Here is a 20,740-nt window from a genome sequence, read left to right on the forward strand (position 1 = left end):
GTTACAAGCGTCCACGCGGGAGGGAGCGAGAGGCTTACGCGAGCGCCGTCCCGTCCTTCCCCACGCGGCCAACCCTCTGTAAGAGGGCCCTGGACCTTCCTTTTATAGGCGTAAGGAGAGGATCTAGGTGTACAATGGGAGGTGTAGCAGTGTGCTAACGTGTCTAGCGGAGAAGAGCTAGTGCCCTAAGTACATGCCATCGTGGCAGACGGAGAGGTTTTGGCACCCTGTTCGTGTGGTGTCATGGCCGTCGGAGGAGCGCTGGAGCCTGGCGGAAGGACAGCTGTCGGGGCTGTCGAGTCCTTGCTGACGTCTCCTTGCTTCCGTAAGGGGGCTGAGAGCCGCCGTCGTTATGGAGCATGCGGGGCACCATCATTACTTGTTTACCGGGGCAAGCCAGATGGGACGCCGGTCTTGTTCCCCGTAGCCTGAGTTAGCTTGGGGTAGGGTAATGATGGCGCCTCCTGTGACGTGGTCGGTCCGAGCCCTGGGTTGGGCGAGGTGGAGGCTCCTCCGAGGTCGAGGTCGAGTCTGTCTTCCGAGGCCGAGGTCGAGTCCGAGCCCCTGGGTCGGGCGAGGTGGAGACCGTCGGCTGAGGCCAGGGCTGAGTCCGAGCCCTGGGGTCGGGCGAGGCAGAGTTCGTCGTCTTCCGGGGCTGAGCCCGAGTCCGAGCCCTGGGGTCGGACGAGGCGGAGTTCGTCGTCTTCCGGGGCTGAGCCCGAGTCCGAGCCCTAGGGTCGGGCGAGGCGGAGTTCGTCGTCTTCCGGGGCTGAGCCCAAGTCTGAGCCCTGGGGTCGGGCGAGGCGGAGTTCGTCGTCTTCCGGGGCTGAGCCCGAGTCCGAGCCCTGGGGTCGGGCGATGCGGAGTTCGTCGTCTTCTGGGGCTGAGCCCGAGTCCGAGCCCTGGGGTCAGGCGGTGCAGAGTTTCCTATGGCGCCTGAGGCCGGACTTGGCTGCTGTCAGCCTCACTCTGTCGAGTGGCACAGCAGTCGGAGCGGTGCAGGCGACGCTGTCCTCTTGTCAGGCCGATCAGTGGAGCGACGAAGTGACTGCGGTCACTTCGGCTCTGTCGACTGAAGGGCACGCGTCAGGATAAGGTGTCAGGCCACCTTTGCATTAAATGCTCCTGCGATACGGTCGGTCGGCATGGCGACTTGGCCAAGGTTTCTTCTTGGCGAAGACTGGGCCTCAGGCGGACCGAAAGTGTGTCCGTTGTTGGAGGGGGTCCTCGGGCGAGACGTAAATCCTCCGGGGTCGGCTGCCCTTGCCCGAGGCTGGGCTCGGGCGAGGCGAGATCGTGTCCCTTGGGTGGACCGAGCCTTGACTTAATCGCACCCATCAGGCCTTTGCAGCTTTGTGCTGATGGGGGTTACCAGCTGAGATTAGGAGTCTTGGGGGTACCCCTAATTATGGTCCCCGACAGGAACCGAACCTCGGGAAACAAATCACCATATCCACTTGTGTTGATCTTCACCATTTGATTTGTTTCTCCCCTCACCTCTCTCTCTAAAGTTCTCTTGCTCACATTACTTTGAGTTAGCTCCCAAAGTTATCCGCATTGATTGAGCAACTCATAGCAAGAAGAACTATCTTCCGCACTCCGAATTCACTATTATTTCTAACCCTAACCCCTGGTGAAGTGCATGTTCAAAGGTTTATAATTTTCAGGTTTTGCCTATTCACCCCTCTAGGCAACTTTCAAATATCTACTTAGGTTTTGGTGACACGCGATACAGACACCAATCTCTATATTGCTTTGAAAATAGGAAGGAGCGAAACAGGAAGAGAAAAAGAGAGTAACGCCTGAATTTGGTGAATATTGGAGACGAAAATTTATACCCCCAAATTCAGGGTGTTACACTTTAATTGTCGCACCCAATGACCATTGGGTCCCACTATGTGTGTTAGCCAATTTCATAACGAGCTTTGGGAAGGTGTTTTTTGGATTATAAATTATTTCGATCTAAGCTCGTTATGAAATAACAAACTCATCCCACAAGGGGCTACTGTTGGGTCGATGCTGTCGAAGGTTCTTTGATTAGTTATGTCACATGATTGCCTTAAGGGTACAAGGAAAAGCTTTGTCGAAGATCACTTGTTTAACATCTGGCTTCGTCGATTAACGAATGCATTTCAGGAATGTCCTCACTGACGGACGAAGCTAAACTTTGACAGAAAGCAGCATACAAAAGCACTTCGTCTATACGCAAGCAATAAAGGCAATGACCGAATGTTGTGATTTCGGCCACAAGTCAAAAGGAAGAAGTAGCTGGTTGACGAAGGCTGGAACCTGTGAAGTCAAAAACGAAGGAAAATCCATTAATTCCCTAATACCATTTGTAAATGACTTATGTAAAAATAGATGGGCATTATTGTAAATATGTACAAAGTCTATGATACACCCAGCCTAGGTGGGGTTGGCCGAGGCCCAACAAATTAGGGTTGCCCGGAGCCCAACAGTTCATTATGCACACCCAACTCAGGGAAAGGCCCAATCGCCCCAAAAGACTAGTCCAATGGGGGAAGGGTGGCTCTCCCTTTTAAAGTGGCTTCCTCCTCCCAAGTTAAGCGAGGTGAGATAATTCTGAGGCTCACACGGTCGCCGTCCGACTACAATCAGGCCAACTGGGCCAATTGCGTCTTTCCAACGGGTAATAGTGGAGGATGTCCTCATCATTCCCACCTTCTTAAAATGGACCCTAGCTCTGATACCAGATGATACACCCAGCCTAGGTGGGGTTGGCCGAGGCCCAACAAATTAGGGTTGCCCGAAGCCCAACAGTTCATTATGCACACCCAACTCAGGAAAAGGCCCAATCGCCCCAAAAGACTAGTCCAATGGGGGAAGGGTGGCTCTCCCTTTTAAAGTGGCTTCCTCCTCCCAAGTTAAGCGAGGTGGGATAATTCTGAGGCTCACATGGTCGCCGTCCGACTACAATCGGACCAACTGGGCCAATTGCGTCTTTGCCAACGGGTAATAGTGGAGGATGTCCTCACCAGTCGGTTCGTCTCCCCTATAAATAGGTGGACAGTACCCTGCATAAAGTACCTTTAGTTAGGTGCTACAGCTTCGTGCAGCTCTGCCTTTGAAACACCTTCGTGATATCTTGCATCAAGAAGCTAAAGGCATGATTGCAAACTTGTCTTGTATGAGAAGAAGAGAAATAAAGTGCTAAGGAACATGAGATAAGTCCTCATATCTTATTTCATCATGCATTATGTATTCCATTTGATTACATTTTACCTTCGTCCTTGAGTTGTTATCTCGAAGAGATAACATTTCAAGGTTGAAGGTTTCTACTTTTTAACTTTGTGTTGCCTTGTTTTTTATTTCATACAGTAGTTGAAAACAAGTGACCAACAAGAAGATTCTCAGAAGTTGCAAGGTTAACTGGTACAAGTGCAGACAGGCTCAACAGATCAAACTGTAGTGTGACACCCATTGAGATTTCAATATCACCAAGGGATGCCGTGTAGAGAGCAAGATCGTTAAGAAGCTTATCCAGGGAAACATCTTTAATGATATTCATAGCTGCTGCCGTCATCATTGGCTCCACTGTAGAAGGATCATCGGCTGCGTTCGTGACACTGGCCTCTAAGGTGACCGAACTATCTCGCTGAAGCACATGTTTGACTATCATGTCATCGTTAGCTCCACATGTTTGATTATCTCGCCGCCGATAGTCAAACAAAGTTGACTCACAAAGAACTAAAAGCAAGATGGACTTAGCTTTCCATTTCTAACTAATCTAGCAACCCACGATCATCTTCCTGTGGAAGGATGTTTATGTTTCGTTGTACTTTGATGATTAAGGTATGTCATTAAGTCTATTCAAAGTGTAATATGTTACAATAATCTTAATTTATGCTTTATGCATTGTTCCTTTGATATATTACACTTGTGACGTCAACATATGTGTGGAAATAGATCCTATCACACATATGCTATGCATTCGATTAAAACCGGATGTGACAAGTTCTTCTCTTGTCGGCGACATAGGAAATACATTTGAAATGGAACATCTCACCCAAAGCAAAGTTGATGGCGTTGGTGAAGACGACGACCATAGGGTTAACCGATGTTGATGTCGCCTCCCCTACCTGGCCCTCCAGCTATCGGTGTTTGGTACCGGCAACACACTATGGGATATATCACATAGTGTTTTTTTGTTGTTGGCGAGATCGACTGTAGCTCGATGGTTCGTGCGCAACACGACAAAACACAAGATGTTGATAGGATTGTTATGTTAAATATCTGCCATCAAGCGTTCTCGAGTTATATCACAAGATGTTGGTGAGGACCTATGGGATATCTATCCCCCACACACTTAATAAAGTTCATGTGTTGGATTGACTCACTCCAAGATGTAGATAGGATTGTTATGTTAAATATGTGCCATCAAACGTTCTCGAGTTATATACCTATTGGATCCTTATGTGTGAGATTTTCACTGTTTCTCACTATGTGTAGTGATGTATTTTGGGCTATCAAATGCTACTATATAAATATAACTAGGTAGTTATAAAGCAGTTTTTGGATTTACCATGGAACATAGGATGAGATGTGAGGAGATCAACATCAACACCAACAACATAGCCTTTTAGTCCCGAGCAAGTCGGGGTAGGCTAGAGTTGAAACCCAACAATAAGTCACCAAAAAGAGAAAGAGAGAGAAAGGGGAGGGGAAAAAGCTTTTGGGAGCACTAAAAGGGAAAAGACCTAATCACGGTTCGGGCACGTGGATAGGTTCTTTCCAAGCACTTCTATCCAAATACAACTCCTTTGAGATATTCCATTCCTTCAAGTCCCTTTTGATTGCCTCCTCACATGTCAAGTTTGGCCGCCCTCTACCTCTCTTCACATTATTGTACCGTCTTATGATGCCTCTGTGCACAGGTGCCTCTAGGGGTCTCCGGTGGACATGCCCAAACAATCTCAACCGGTGTTGAATAAGCTTTTCTTTAATTGGCGCTACTCCTAGCCGATTGTGTATGTCATCGTTTCTCACTCGGTCCAATCTTGTGTGCCCACATATCCAACACAACATACGCATCTCTACGACACTTAGTTGTTGGATATGTCGTCTCTTAGTAGGCCAACACTCAGCCCTATATAACATAGCAGGCCTAATCGTCGTCCTGTAGAACTTGCCTTTCAACTTCTATGAGGCCTTTCAACTTCTGTGGGACTCTCTTGTCACATAAGACTCCTGATGCTTGACACCATTTCATCCACCCCGCTTTGATCCTATGGCTAATATCTTCATCAATATCACCATCTCTCTGTAGCATCGATCCCAATTAATGGAAGGTGTCCTTCTTTGGTACTACCTGACCTCCCAAGCTTACATCTCCATCCTCACTAATTGTAGTACCAAAGTCACATCTCATATACTCGGTTTAGGTCCTGCTAATTCTAAATCCTAGATGAACACCGCCGACCGCGCAGTCTATTTTGTTGGTTTTCTCGAATCTTGCGTGATGAAGCGCACGCTAGTTAGGAGTGCTGCATGCTTACTAGGCTGAGGAAGGATGCCTTGACATGCTGTAGCCACTTGCGCATGGAGATGTTGGCCGCCGCAGCCTCCCGCTGCACCTTGGATGCTGTCGTCGTCTCCTGCTTTCTTTTGCCGCCATCCTCCCCCATCCCCGACTCTCACGAGCCGCGACTTCCCGAACCCGACGAGGCTCTTTTTTCGACGTGGGAGCGAGCGACCCGCAGAGTCCACGGCGGCCGTGTTGTCATTGTAGGATAGGGAGGGAGCCGGGATTAGAGACTTGGACGACAGGTTGATTACAAAGGAATATAAATAGTTTTTTTGCAACAAGTTGATTACAGAGAAATATAAGGAGTTTTTTTTCAAAGTGTTGACACATGATGACGGTGAAAACTAGTGCTTTATAGTAGTAAAGATAAAGAAAATTTTAGAAAAATAAAAAGTGAAAACAACATGCACAACTACTCCCGCGGATGTAAAATAATTGAGATTATGATATTGGTATTAGTTAAATTTACTAAATGTAATTAGATTTATTAAAAATATCACTATTATTTGTATGACCAAATAATTTTATTATAAAATAGATTTAAAGATCTACAAACAATATTAATTATATATAAATATTAATATTCCATTATGTGTATTAAGTCAAAGTAAAAAAACATTTAACTCTTCAAAATATAAGAACGTAAAATGTTTTGTTTAGAGAGAATAGGTGCTTTTTTTTCCAATACAGAATGTGAACGCAGATGTCGGCGTCTACAACTGAAACCCCAAACAAACATCATTAGTTGTAAACTAAGCGGTTGTCCTGATATATTACTCGCACGGTTTACACATGACTTCATTGCTTAGACCTGTCTTGCAAGCAACGAAAGAAAGAGAAGGAAAAGAAAAACTGCAAGCCATGTTGGGAGCGCAATGAATAACCAATGTTGGGAGCAAAGAGGATGTTGTGAGAATGATGTGGACCTTCGACCCTTTCCCCACAAAATTTCCATTCCACCTCACCACCCTACCCCACACCACACCGCCTCTTTGCAGCTCGTTGTTGCTGGCCTGGATTGGCGTGGTTTGAGTTGTCACCATCTCTCCCTGACTCACCAAGATAGCTAGAGGCCTAGAGCTACAGCCTCTAGTACTTGCCACAGCAATAGCACAGCAGCTTTTCTGAGTAATAAACAACACCATTGCTCTTCTCTCTTCTCGTTTCTCTCCTGTATCCAGTTGTGGCTCACCACTGCTATTCTCTCTACCAGCAAGCAGCTCCTGCCTTTTGTTTTTCAGCTCCTGCTGCAGCCTTTCCCCTCCCACCACCCACCACACCCCCAAACCCGTGCAAGAAACCAGGAGCAGCAAAGCAACCGGCGCTGCAACTTGCTCCGGTGGCTTAAAGTTGGACAGAGTGGGCTCTTGGATCACCGTTCACCGGTCCCCGACCCACCGGCGTGCCACTGTTCTTGGACAGAGGGGGCAATCATTCGCGCCGCGGCAGTAGCCAACCTCCTCCGTTCTTGGATTGGCTCACAGCGTGCGACCGTGCGGGCCCCTCGAACCGAGCAACAAGCCAAGCAAGAACACCCACTCCCCTCTCTCCGGACTCCGCATGCGATTGCTGGCTCGGTGACGCGCTGCTGGCCTATCTCAAATCCTCAACTTACTTGCCTCCTCGGTTCTTTCTTGTGCTTCATGTGGCTCCTGCAACTCGCTGCAGCACCACTTGCGCTGTGTCGCCACGCGCTGTTTCTTGAGCCTCTTTGGTAGCTTTAGTGGTTGAAGCGAGGTCTGCTCACCCGATGGTTCCGAACGGAGCAGGGGAATGCGGCGGCGGCTGCCGGCGAGGGAAAGCAGCGCACGCCGGTGTCGGCGCTGTGGCTGGTTTCTTCTTATGTCTCTTGATGGTCTGGGCAGTTGGTGGGTCTGAAAGATCAGGTTGTGGCCGGGTGGCTGAGCACCACGGGGTGGTACGGGTGGGGCAGTTCAACCTCAGCAGGAGCCAGCTGCAGGCGTTGGTGTTCCTCCTCTCATCGACACATGTACTTGCCTCCCTGTTTACTCTGTCAATGTCATCTTCTTGGTTAGATTTCGGTTGTTCTAATCAAATGGAACAATGTTGCATGTTGTTGTATGGTCACTTAATTATCTAGTGCTATTTGGAATGATGAGTCTGTTCGCTGTTGTATTTCAGTAGTATCTGTGGTAAACATGACAGTGGTAGACATGACAGGAAGGGGAGATGTAAAAGATGCTTCAATGGAACGGGCCCATTCAAATATAGTCCCCCCGCCCCCCCTCATGTTGAATTCCAGATAGATCATTCCAGTACATATTTATAAAATAGAAATATCCGTGCAAATCAGAAGAATATACATGTTAATGGAATGAAACATAGTTACTTTTCCGATGAAATATTTGTACTTCCTAGTCCAACTAAGAGTTTAAAGTATTGTTTCCAATAGATGCCTGATCAAATAGTTGTTTCTGCAGTATCATATGATCACTAGAAATCTAGAATTAACAATGTTTTTTGGGCAATATAAATTTCTATTCATTCATCATGCACAAGTTCCTCACTAGTAATTTAGTATACATTCCTCACTGTCACTTTCAACTATGTCTTTGCATTTGTTTTGTAGAAAGAATGTATGGTAAATTCTGGAATGGTCCATGATGGGAATCAAGTCAATGGTGCGTCTTTTATCCCAGATATTCGTTGCATTCGAGATAGGATATATGATGGAAAACAGAATTGGTTGAAGGATGCAATTCTTCAAGAATCTTGCACAGCACAAGATAAATATGGCCTAAATAGTCATGCACCTGCAGTATTGGAAGATAAGTTATTGCAAAATGTTATACAAGAAGACATTAATTCTACCACGCAGTGCAATGTGAGTGTTTTATGTTTCATTTTATTTTCTCTTGTACAGGCTTGGTGATTTGCAGCTTGTCTAGACTTTGCAATATAAAGCAAAGTTAGAGTTAGATTTAGTGAAACAAATAGTTTCTATAATGAATTCGCTGATCATCTGGAACCTAAATTAGTTACATGTAAACATGTTTTTCTATACATGTGTGAGCATCGTAGATATTTCATATATGTTTAAAGGGTATTTAGTTGCGTTGGTTTGATGGTCTGAGTAGCACTTCTTAGACCCTAAGATTGATTTTCCGTAGGAGCGAATTTTAGGCCGGGGTTAAAAAACAGCAAAACTCTCAAATAAGATGCTCACAAGCCAACAAGTGGTTGGATGTTCTCGATGATGACCGATGAACATATTGAAGCACTTAAAACGATAAAAAACATGTGTATAGGTTAAACTCTTCAAAACCCAAAACTTGAGTTGTATACTCCAACGAAAACTAAGAAAGAGCCCAAACCAAAAAAATACCACAACCAATTAGTGATTCGATACTTTGGAAAAAAAACAAGTGGCTGAAAATTCTCGGTGGGACCGACAAATACAGCGAAGCACTGTCGTCACGGGAAATCTGCGGTCGATTGTCTATATTGGAATAGTAAACCCTAACCCTAACAGGGGTTGGGTGGTGTATTAATAGACTTGAGTACTGGGCCAGGCCCATTACAGAGGGGCGAGACAGTAATTACATAGGGAACAACCCCAAACCCTAAACGGGTATTCTAACACCCCCCGCAGTCACAACTCTATCCTGTACAGATGTTGAGACTGGAGCGAAAGTCTAAAAATACACTCGACGGTAACCCCTTGGTGAAGATGTCAGCGAATTGCAGCGTGGTGGGGACGCTGAGAACCCGAACGTCACCGGCAGCGACACGCTCGCGGACGAAGTGCAGGTCCATCTCCACGTGCTTCGTGCGCTGATGCTGCACGGGATTGGTGGAGAGGTAGACCGCGCTGACGTTGTCGCAGTCACTGTTTTTAAGGCGTCGCCTAGGCGTCGCCTAGGCGACGCCTAGGCGTCCGGGCGGTGGTCTGACGCCTAGGCGCCTTGCCCGCCTACCTCGCCTAGGCGTCGCCTAGGCGTCGCCTAGGCGTCGCCTAGGCGCCTAGGCGTTGGTCCAACGCCTTGGAGCGCCTTACCGCTTTAAAAACCATGGTCGCAGTAGACGAGGGTGGCGCACTGAAGGGGACTGTGGAGCTCGTGGAGGAGTTGTCGTAGCCAGGAGGCCTCTGCCACGCCGTTGGCCACGACGCGGTACTCGACCTCAGCGCTGGAGCGAGAGACGACGGGCTGCCGTTTGGCGGCCCAAGAGACGAGGTTGGCGCCCAGGAACACGGCGTAACCGGAGGTGGACCGGCGCGTGTCGGGACAGCCAACCCAGTCAGCATCGGTGTAGACCACAAGCTCCGACGTCGGGGATGGTCGGAGTAGGAGGCTGTAGTCGAGGGAGCTGCGGAGGTAGCGCAGAATCCGCTTGAGCGCGGTAAGATGGGGCTCCCGCGGAGTGTGCATATGCAGGCACACCTGCTGGACGACGTAAGCGATGTCGGGCCTGGAGAAGGTGAGGTACTGGAGCGCGCCGGTCAGGCTCTGGTAAGACGTCGCGTCGGCGACCGGAGGCCCGTCGTCCTCAGAGAGCTTCGCCTGGGTGTCGACAGGCGTGGAGCAAGGCTTGCAGTCAGACATGCCAGCCCGCTCCAGGATGTCGATGGCGTACTGGCGCTGGTGGAGGAAGAGACCCTGAGGCCGTCGCTCGGCGGTGATGCCGAGGAAGTGGTGAAGGGGCCCCAGGTCCTTCATGGCGAATTCCCGCTGAAGGGCGACGATCGTGCGGTGAAGGAGGTCGGCGGTGGATGCCGTGAGCACAATGTCGTCGACGTAGAGCAGAAGGTAGACGGTGTCGTCGCCGCGCCGGTAGATGAACAGGGACGTGTCCGACTTGGCCTCGACGAAGCCGATGGAGGCCAGGTAGGAGGCGAAGCGACTGTACCATGCCCGTGGCGCCTGCTTGAGGCCGTACAGGGACCGGTTCAGCCGGCAGACCAGATCCGGACGGTCAGCGTCGACGAAGCCGGTGGGCTGGCTGCAGTAGACAGTCTCCGTCAGAGTGCCATGGAGGAAGGCATTCTTGACGTCGAGCTGGTGGATCGCCCAGTCGCGGGAGAGGGCGAGGGAGAGGACGGCGCGAACAATGGCGAACTTGACGACGGGGCTGAAGGTCTCGTCGTAGTCCACTCCGGGGCGCTGGGTGAAGCCCCGAAGGACCCAACGGGCCTTGTAGCGGTCGAGGGAGCCGTCCGAGGTCAGCTTGTGGCGAAATAGCCACTTGCCGGTGACCACGTTGGTGCCTGGTGGACGCGGCACCAGGTCCCAGGTGTGGTTGGCCAAGAGGGTCGCATACTCCTCCATAGCACGACGCCAATGTGGGTCGGCGAGGGCAGCGCGAACGGAGGAGGGCACAGGGGATGCGTCCGGAGGAGTGCAGGTCGTATCCGCTGCCAGGATCAGCCGGTCGACGGGGCGAAGAACGCCAGCGGCACGCCGAGTCACCATCGGGTGGACGTGCCCGGGGTCGCGGTGGATGGCGACCGGGTGGTACACTGACGACTCGGAGCGGGCCGCCGGAACGTCGGGAGCGGCGAGGATGGCCGGCTCGCGGCGGTGATAGACGACGGCGGGGTCGGCAAAGCGGGTCGTGCTCGTCGACGGGCCCGAGTCGGCAGGCGCCGAGGTGGCGGCGTGGCTGCGACGGTGGTAGACGAGCGTGGGGTCGGCGAAGCGAGTCGGGGTCGTCGAGGCCGCGCGTGGCGCAGGCGGGGTCGACGGGGCCGCGTGTGGCGCAGGCGGGGTCGTCGGGGCTGCGCGTGGCGCAGGCGTGATCGACGGGGCCGCGCGTGGCGCGGGAATGGGCGCGAGGCGGGGCGCTGGGGGTGGGGGGGAACCGGATTAGACTCGAGGAGTGAGTCTAGATCGGTGGGTGGGGTGGAGCCTGCAAGGGGAAACACATCTTCGTCGAAGATGACGTGACGAGAGATGATGATGCGGTGGGAGGTGAGGTCCAGGCACCGATACCCCTTGTGGTCAGGGGAGTAGCCGAGGAAGAGGCAGCGAGTGGAGGGAGGAGAAAGCTTGTTAGGGGCGGTAGCTGAAGTGTTAGGGTAGCAGGCACAGCCGAACACGCGCAGGTGGTCGTAGGAAGGGGCTGTGCCGTACAGGGCGAAGTGAGGTGTAGGGTGGCTCACCGCCTTCGAGGGAAGACGGTTGAGGAGATGCGTGGCGGTATGAAGGGCCTCTGCCCAGTAGGTGGCAGGGAGAGACGCCTGAAAGAGAAGGCAGCAGATCATGTTGGTGGTGGTGCGAATCATGCGCTCGGCTCGGCCGTTCTGAGCAGAGGTGTAGGGACACGAGAGACGCAACTGGACGCCGTGAGTGAGGAAGAAAGAGCGGGAGGCGTTGTTGTCGAACTCGCGGCCATTGTCGCACTGCAGGGCACGGACCGGGCGCCGGAACTGGGTGGATACCCAGGCGAAAAAGTGAGTGAGGGTGGTAAACGTGTCGGACTTCAGCCGAAGGGGGAAAGTCCAAAGGAAATGGGAGTAGTCATCCAGAATGACCAGGTAGTATTTGTAGCCGGAGAGGCTAAGGACAGGAGATGTCCAGAGATCACAGTGGACAAGATCAAAGGCCTGAACAGCCCTGGACGTGGAAGTAGAAAAAGGAAGACGGGAGTGACGGCCGAGCTGACAAGCATGACAGAGGCGCTCAGAAGAGCCCCGAGTATATGATATGTCGGAGTGGCCGGAAAGCTGGGACATGACGTCAGGTCCAGGGTGCCCGAGGCGACGGTGCCAAATGGCGGAGGAGGTGGTGGTAGTAGCAAGAGCATGAGATGTGGTGGTAGTAGTAAGTACAGAAGATGAGGCTACTCTGGTGTGGGGAGTGGAGGGCAAGTGAAGAGAATAGAGGGGGCCGGAGCTGTCACAGCGAGCGAGCACAACATGTGTGGGAAGGTGGCGTATGGTGAGGCCCCAGGGGTCGAACTCCATAGAGCACTGGTTGTCACTAGTGAAGCGACGAACCGAGAGGAGGGGATGAGTTAGTCCGGGAGCTTGGTCATGGCCCTTAAGATGGCTAGGGAAGAGGCGGTGCTCTGGTCCATGACTGGTGCCAAGGCCTTGTCCTTCCTCCAAGTCGATGAGTTGCTGGCTTAAAACAGCAGGTGTGGGTCGTGTTTCTTCCATGTTTTAGTCGGTGATCCGTAGTTAGTCTCTAGTGGTGTGTGTGTTGTATTGGGGTTCTCCCCCCCTCCCTTTTCTTTTCTTCTATTAATACAAAGATGCGCAGCTCTCCTGCGTATTCCAGAAAAAAAAAGTTAGTCCGGGAGCAACAAGGACGTCGTTAAGGCAGAATGGTCCTGGAAGAGCCGATGTACCTACTGAGGTGACCGGGAGGGTGGAACCGTTGCCGACGACGATGGAGGTAGGATGTGAGGGGTGGGGTGGATGGGAGTGGAGTAACGAAGTAGTGGTGGGGGTAGTGTGGAAGTAGGCCCCGGAGTCAACCACCCAATCGGTGGTGGTTCGGGGAGGTGGAAGTGGCGAAGGTACGGTGTGAGCGGAGAGGGCCAAAGAAGGTGCCCCGACAGAGGCAATAGGAAGGGAGGGAGATGACACGGGCTCAACCGCTAGGGAGGCGATCGCAGCACGTGGGAAGACAAGCGGTCCAGGCACGTGACGGCCCACCTGAGGGTGGACCTCGACGCAGTCCCGAAGAATAGGGTTCCAGACTAGATCGAAGGACACGAACATGCCCCGGATGAGCTGGCCGTCGTGGAGGAGGACACACACAGTCAAGAGAATGGCGGGCGAGGTAAAGCTCATGGCGACCGGTGCAGGCCGGCGCAGGGAGGCGCGGACGGGACAGCCGGGCGCGGAACAACAGGGGCAGCAGGGGCGCTGCATGACGCGGAACAGCAGGGGCGCGGGCCCACCGGGCGGGTGCTCCTGGTTGGGTGAAGCAGGGAGGAGAAGGCTGCCGAGCAGCGGGGACGCCAGCAGGAGTGGTGAGGGCCGGGCCGGGTGATGGCGCAACGCGGCGAGGGAATCGACCGTGGGACGACGGGGTGGTCGGGCGGCTGCGGCTCGGCCGTGGTCGCGGGCACTGGGCGCGGCTGCGCGGGGCTTGAGGACGCCCTGGCGCCGGTCGGCTTGGCTGGGTCGTGCCCTGGCGGTTGGAGGAAGGAGCGCGACGTGCTTGGCAGAATGGCAGCCGGAGTGCTGGACGCCGGTGGCTGGGAGGCTGGCAGAAGCAGCCTGGGATCTGCCCGAGCGCGGCCGGCGGCGGGAGGAGCGCAGATTCCGCGTCGGGGAGGCGAGGCGGGCGCCTGGCGCGGGATGGCCGCGGGGCAGGGCGCGACTTGGGCGAGCGGCTCGGCCGCGGGGCAGGGCACCGGCGAGGTCGCGGGTGCACGGCGGCCGGCTCGACGAGCGGCTGGGCAGGGGCGCGGTCCTTGGCGGCTTCGCGCGGTGAAGAGAGCAGAGAGAGGAGAGAGGAAGGTGGGATGGCGGCTGGCGGACGCAGCCTGCAGGGGGCGGCGGCGCCTGAGGTGGTCGGAGGTGGAGGGGAAGGGGCGGCAGCCAGCAGGGGAGGAGTTGGCGGCTGGGAGCAGAAACCTAATTTTCCTCTGATACCATATTGGAATAGTAAACCCTAACCCTAACAGGGGTTGGGTGGTGTATTAATAGACTTGAGTACTGGGCCAGGCCCATTACAAAGGGGCGAGACAGTAATTACATAGGGAACAACCCCAAACCCTAAACGGGTATTCTAACAGTCTAGGCAGCCAACACACGAGGAACCGAGCAGAGGCGGGCCCAGGGGGTTTCATGGGTATTCATTGAATACCCAAATTTTTGGTGATCTATAGTAATTTGTCAATAATGTATTACACAAAATAGCGTGAGAGCACTAATTTCTTTAATCTTTTGAATTTTTGAATACCCAATATCAAATGTCTGAGCCCGCTTCTGGATCCGAGAGGTGCGCTGCTGCTACGATCGTCCCTCCTAAAGCAAATTCGATTGAGGGTTCTAGGCATACCACCTAGATTCACCTTTAACCAGGGAGGGTGTGCTGTGGTCGGTGAATCGCACTGCAAATGCACAACACAGATTAAACGTCAAATTCTAGCCAGATCAGCTCCCTTGAGCCGACTATCATATTTTTCGGGTAAGTAATGATTAAAATAGTGAAAGTAATAGTGCATTGAAAGTGACCGGCAAGATAAACAAATCTGCTTAAAGCATGATTTAGAGGATTATTGATCCTAGAGCAACACATGCCATGTGCATAGCCAAAAGCTCAGAAACAGGCCAAAAGTCATCATTATCATCCACACGTCAACCAAATCTATGGCCAGATAAATGGTAAACCATTTATAGGAACATTCCAGATCCAATCTATAGTATGCAAATATGCAGATCTTCCGGTACAAGTAGTTTGATTCATCGAAAACTATGGCTTGCCAACGCCACGCTCCATGTCGCCTTCTCGAATAAAAAAATAGCTAAGGTGGATTGATCCTTAACCCGCTCTGATACCAATTGAGTTATTGAATTGGGCGACAGAGGAAGGAGAATGAGAGCCAATAAAAATTATTCGCAAGGGAAATCTTGGCTTGCTTCCCAAATCTTCATCCAGTCCTCCAAACACTAAAACTCTCAAATAAGATGCTCACGAGCCAACAAGTATCTGGATATTCTCGGTGATGATAGAAGAGCATAACGAAGCACTCAAACGATGAAAAACACTTGTACGAGTGAAACTCTCCAAAAATCGAAACTTGAGCTTTTTGCTCCAACGAAAATGAAGAAAGAGCCAAACCAAAAAAAAATATGACCAACTAGTGATTGGATACTTTGAAAATGTTTTTGCAGTATACAATAACCCAAAGAAACAAAAAGATCGTAAAACGGACACCTGGAAGTCCAAAACTACTCAAAGCAGTGAAGTACCTAGGTGAGCACGACAGTGTTGCTCCACGACATTGTTAAGCGGAGCCTGACGCTGTGGCTCTACGAGCGGCAGTGCCACTCAGCTGTTGCCAGCAGCCCAAGGCAAAGCTCCAAAAAGAAAAAACGATCCTGACAAACTGCGATTGCGCTGAAATTTGTACACACCTTCACATGAAAGCTTCCAAAACATCAACAAAATTTGAGCTCCAAAAGTTTCAAGAATTCAAAGAAGCATGAGAATGGATTTTATTTCAGCATGAACCACTGTGGTAAGGGCCATGCTTCCTAGATCTTTTTTTTCTCGAAAAGCGCAGGAGAACTGCGCCCCACTATATTAAGAAGAAAGAAATGAAGGTCCAAAATAGACCAGGTACAAGGACTTCCTTATGGAGGTCGAAAACTAAGAAACCTGAGAAGATCCATCTAAACAAACTATAGAAAAACACTACGTGCCAACTCCCGGAATTGGGGCAGTAAGGAGGGCCAAGCTCTTGGCACCAGCCAGTTCCCACAATTCTCTTTCTTCCTTCGCTCTTCTGATAGCAGTTTCCAAGTTAGGAGAAAGACCATCAAAGACACATCTATTTCTATGGTTCCAAATTGACCAAAGCACCAGGATAATTAGCGAGTTGAAACCTTTTTTAGCAATCTGTTGCAGCTGGTCATTGTAGCTTTTCCACCACTGCATGACATTATCTTCTCCAATACGAGGAGTGAAACTTTGGAGGTTGACCTGTCCCAGCAGCCTGAACCAGAAGTTTCTCGCAAAGACATCCTACAAGAAGGTGTTCTATAGTTTCAGGCTCTTGGTCACAAAGAGGGCATCTCTCAGGATGATTGCGACCTCTTTTTTGTAGTCTGTCAGCTGTCCAACATCTTTTCAAGGCAGCTAGCCAAAGAAAGAATTTGCATTTAGAAGGCACCCAGGAGTGCCAAATTCGCTCCCAGTGATCAAAATGGGTGGATCCAATAAAAAGCCCATTATGCTAAAACAATGATGAAAAATAGTATGCTAAAACATCCGCGGATCTATGCCACTGTGTATGGGTGGGGTAGAGGTTCGGGGGTTTTCTCGACCTGTGTGAGAAGGTCTTCTTAATACAATGCTCGGGGCTGTCTTACTCCCCGCAGTTGAGTCTAGAGAAAAGTAAAGCCTAAAAACTAAACACAAGATAGAAGCTAGAGATATAGCTGGTTGGGGAAAACCTCTTATTTATAGAGGTTATTTTACATTTTCAACATACCCTTAGCTATTTTAAAGCTAAACCACTTAGCCAAGGGCATAATGGTCCAACTCCCAAATCGTTGATCTGACGGCCACACTCCCTTCACGGATTTGTTTCCCCTCAATGTAACCTCCGTGATAGCTCCACGTGCCATCTCCGGTTCTCGTCAGAACTGTGTTCCAGGACAAACCCATGAAACCGTGTCTGTGTAATTTTAAGGCTCAATCACCAAATCGTCGTAGGTAGTGTACTGCATACGCTTTTCCCATGCCCTGGACATGTGTCTCGGGAGTCTTCGACTGTGCCAGCGACACGATTCACTCTGCCATGTTCTCGCGTCTGTTGGTGTCTCTCGGTGTTAGCCACCGCAACTTGAGAGCACCTAGAGGGGGGGGGGGGTGAATAGGTGATCCTGTAAAAACTTAAAACTTGATGCCTCAAACTTGATTAAGTGTTAGAGCAATAAAGCCAAGTGGCTAGAAAGGAGTTCTTGCAAAACACAATAACCACAAGGATATCAACACAGAGAGGCACAGTGGTTTATCTCGTGGTTCGGCCAAGTTCAACACTTGCGTACTCCACGTTGTGGCGTCCCAACGGACGAGGGTTGCACTCAACCCCTCTCAAGTGACCCAAAGATCCACTTGAATACCACGTTATTTCTTTTCCTTTCACTATATCCCGTTTGCGAGGAATCTCCACAACTTGGAGTCTCTCGCCCTTACAAAAGATGATCACAAATGAACGCGGAAGTAAGGATGGGGTGAGCAACACACACAAGTCCACAGCAATACGCACACACACACGGCCAAGACTTGAGCTCAAATGAATATCTTAAAGTTCTCACTAGAACGAAGCTCAAATCACTAAGAATGTTAAATGAGTGTGCAAAGACGAAGTGTGAATGATCAAGAATGCTCAAAGTGTGCTTGGTGTATTCCTCCATGCGCCTAGGGGTCCCTTTTATAGCCCCAAGGCAGCTAGGAGCCGTTGAGAGCATTCCAGGAAGGCAATTCTTGCCTTCTGTCGACTGGTGTACCGGACAGTCCGGTGCACCACCGGACACTGTCCGGTGCGGATTACTTTTCTGTTCTGGCGCAGCCGACCGTTGAAGGTTTGGAGCCGTTGGCGCACCGGACACTGTCCGGTGCACACCGGACAGTCCGGTGCGTTGGCCTGGCCACGCGTCACGCGCGGATTGCGCGGCCGACCGTTGGCTCGGCCGACCGTTGGCTCATCGAACAGTCCGGTGAATTTTAGCCGTACGCCGCCGACGAAATCCCGAGAGCGGCCTTTTCACCAGAGCCAGCCTGGCACACCGGACACTGTCCGGTGCACCACCGGACACTGTCCGGTGCACCACCGGACAGTCCGATGCACCAGACTGAGCAGAGTCTTGGCTGCTCGAGCCAAGTCTTTTCCAATTGTCTTTTCTCTGATTCTAGCACTTAGACAAATATGTTAGTACACAAAAACCAATGTACTAAGTCTAGAATCATACCTTGGTATTGATTTGCACTTTGTCCACCCTTTGGCATATACTCATTCACTTAATGTGTGTTGGGCACTTAATCACCAAAATCTTATAAAAATGGCCCAAGGGCACATTTCTCTTTCAATCTCCCCCTTTTTGGTGATTTATGCCAACACAACAAAAAGCAACTAAAAGAAGTGCAACATCAATGCAAATGAGAACACAAATTTGTTTTGATTCACATTTGGCATATTTGGATCATTCTTTGCCACCACTTGGTTTGTTTTTGCAAATCAAAATCAATTTCCTATCTCTAAGTCAAATTCACTTGTCGAGGCATAGAGAAAGGTATTCCAAGAGAAATTGATCAAAGATTCAAAAACTCCCCCTTTTTCCCATAATCAACCAATCTCCCCACAAGAGACCAACTTTTGACAAAAAGAGACATTAAGAGGATTTTGACAAAACAAAAACTCTAATTCTACTATTTTCAAAATTCTCAAGTGGTAGCTGATCCATTTCTTGCTTTGGCCTTATTTTCTCCCCCTTTGGCATCAAGCACCAAAACGGGATCAATATTGGCCCTTAAACCCCATTGCCTCACCAAAATTGTCAATTAAGAGCAGAAAGACAATAGGAATATGGAGATGAATTTGTAGTGAGTTACCCTCTCATCGGAGTGCAGTGGAAGTCTTGCATGGTCCAAGTTCACCTTTTCCCTTTCAATCCACCTTTGAGACTAAATCAAGCAAGCTCAAACATATGGTTAGTCTCAAAGGGTCAAGTTGTAACACATCTCCCCCTAAATATGTGCATCACATGCAAATGGACTTGTGAGGTCCGGGGAGTGCTTGTACAACTTGAGCACCATAAATAAACAACAAAATGCATAGACGGGACATGATCAAAGGCATAGGACACATGTATGCTATAACTCAATCCAGGTTCCGCGAATCTAAGACATTTAGCTCACTTCGTAGCCTGCAAAAGGTCTTCTCATCTAGAGGCTTGGTAAAGATATCGGCTAGCTGGTTTTCGGTGCTAACATAAAACACTTCGATATCTTCCTTTTGCTGGTGGTCTCTCAAAAAGTGATGCCGGATGTCTATGTGCTTTGTGCGGCTGTGTTCAACAGGATTGTTCGCCATGCGGATAGTACTCTCATTATCACATAGGAGTAGGACTTTGCTCAGATTGTAGCCAAAGTCCCGGAGGGTTTGCCTCATCCAAAGTAGTTGCGCGCAACACTGTCCTGCGGCAACATACTCGGCCTCAGCGGTGGATAGGGCAACGGAAGTTTGTTTCTTAGAACTCCAGGACACCAGGGACCTTCCTAAGAATTGGCACGTCCCTGATGTACTCTTCCTATCGACCTTACATCCAGCATAATCGGAGTCTGAATATCCAATCAAGTCAAAGGTAGACCCCTTTGGATACCAGATTCCGAAGCAAGACGTAGCGACTAAATATCTAAGAATTCGCTTCACGGCCACTAAGTGACACTCCCTTGGATCGGATTGAAATCTAGCACACATGCATACACTTAGCATAATATCCGATCTACTAGCACATAAGTAAAGCAAGGAACCTATCATAGACCGGTATGCTTTTTGATCAACGGACTTACCTCCTTTATTGAGGTCGACGTGTCCGTCAGTTCCTATTGGAGTCTTTGCGGCCTTGGCGTCCTTCATCCCAAACTGCTTGATCAAGTCTTGCGTGTACTTCGTTTGAGAGATGAAGGTGCCGTCCTTGAGTTGCTTCACTTGGAACCCAAGGAAGTAGTTCAACTCGCCCATCATCGACATCTCGAATTTCTGCGTCATTACCCTGCTAAACTCTTCACAAGACTTTTGGTTAGTAGAACCAAATATTATGTCATCGACATAAATTTGACACACAAATAAGTCACCATCACAAGTCTTAGTGAATAAAGTTGGATCGGCTTTCCCAACCTTGAAAGCATTAGCAATTAAAAAGTTTCTAAGACATTCATACCATGCTCTTGGGGCTTGCTTAAGTCCATAGAGCGCCTTAGAGAGCTTACACACGTGGTCGGGGTACCGTTCATCCTCAAAGCCAGGGGGTTGCTCTACGTACACCTCCTCCTTGATTGGCCCATTGAGGAAAGCGTTCTTCACATCCATTTGGAACAACCTGAAAGAATGGTGAGCGGCATAGGCTAACAATATGCGAATTGACTCTAGCCTAGCCACAGGAGCAAAAGTCTCCTCAAAGTCCAAACCTGCGACTTGGGCATAACCTTTTGCCACAAGTCTAGCCTTGTTCCTTGTCACCACTCCGTGCTCGTCTTGTTTGTTGCGGAACACCCACTTGGTTCCCACAACGTTTTGCTTGGGACGTGGCACCAGTGTCCAAACTTCATTTCTCTTGAAATTGTTGAGCTCTTCCTGCATGGCTAACACCCAGTCCGGATCTAGCAAGGCCTCTTCTACCCTGAAAGGCTCAATAGAAGAGACAAAAGAGTAATGCTCACAAAAATTAACTAATCTAGAGCGAGTAGTTACTCCCTTGCTAATATCACCCAATATCTGGTCGACGGGATGATTCCTTTGAATCGTCGCTCGAACTTGAGTTGGAGG

The 20,740-nt window shown here is 50.2% G+C and overlaps 1 protein-coding gene across 18 annotated transcripts in view; it reads left to right on the plus strand.

Annotated features, from left to right (window-relative positions):
• Positions 1 to 6,442: 6,442 nt before the first annotated feature.
• The window catches only part of LOC541642 (histidine kinase 3), a 54,434-nt gene continuing 40,136 nt past the window's right edge, over positions 6,443 to 20,740 (plus strand). For 12 of the 18 annotated variants that reach the window (XR_002261851.3, XR_004849293.1, XR_002261849.3 and 9 more), the window contains exons 1-2: positions 6,443 to 7,535; positions 8,136 to 8,390. Coding sequence is in view for 7 of the 18 variants with exons in the window: in XM_020537564.3 (XP_020393153.1) it covers positions 7,296 to 7,535; positions 8,136 to 8,390 (495 nt within the window). In the remaining 11 variants the exon portion in view is untranslated. 18 annotated transcript variants of the gene reach the window in all.

The sequence above is a fragment of the Zea mays genome, chromosome 5 (assembly GCF_902167145.1).
Source record: "Zea mays cultivar B73 chromosome 5, Zm-B73-REFERENCE-NAM-5.0, whole genome shotgun sequence".
In the NCBI taxonomy this organism is placed as follows: domain Eukaryota; kingdom Viridiplantae; phylum Streptophyta; class Magnoliopsida; order Poales; family Poaceae; genus Zea; species Zea mays.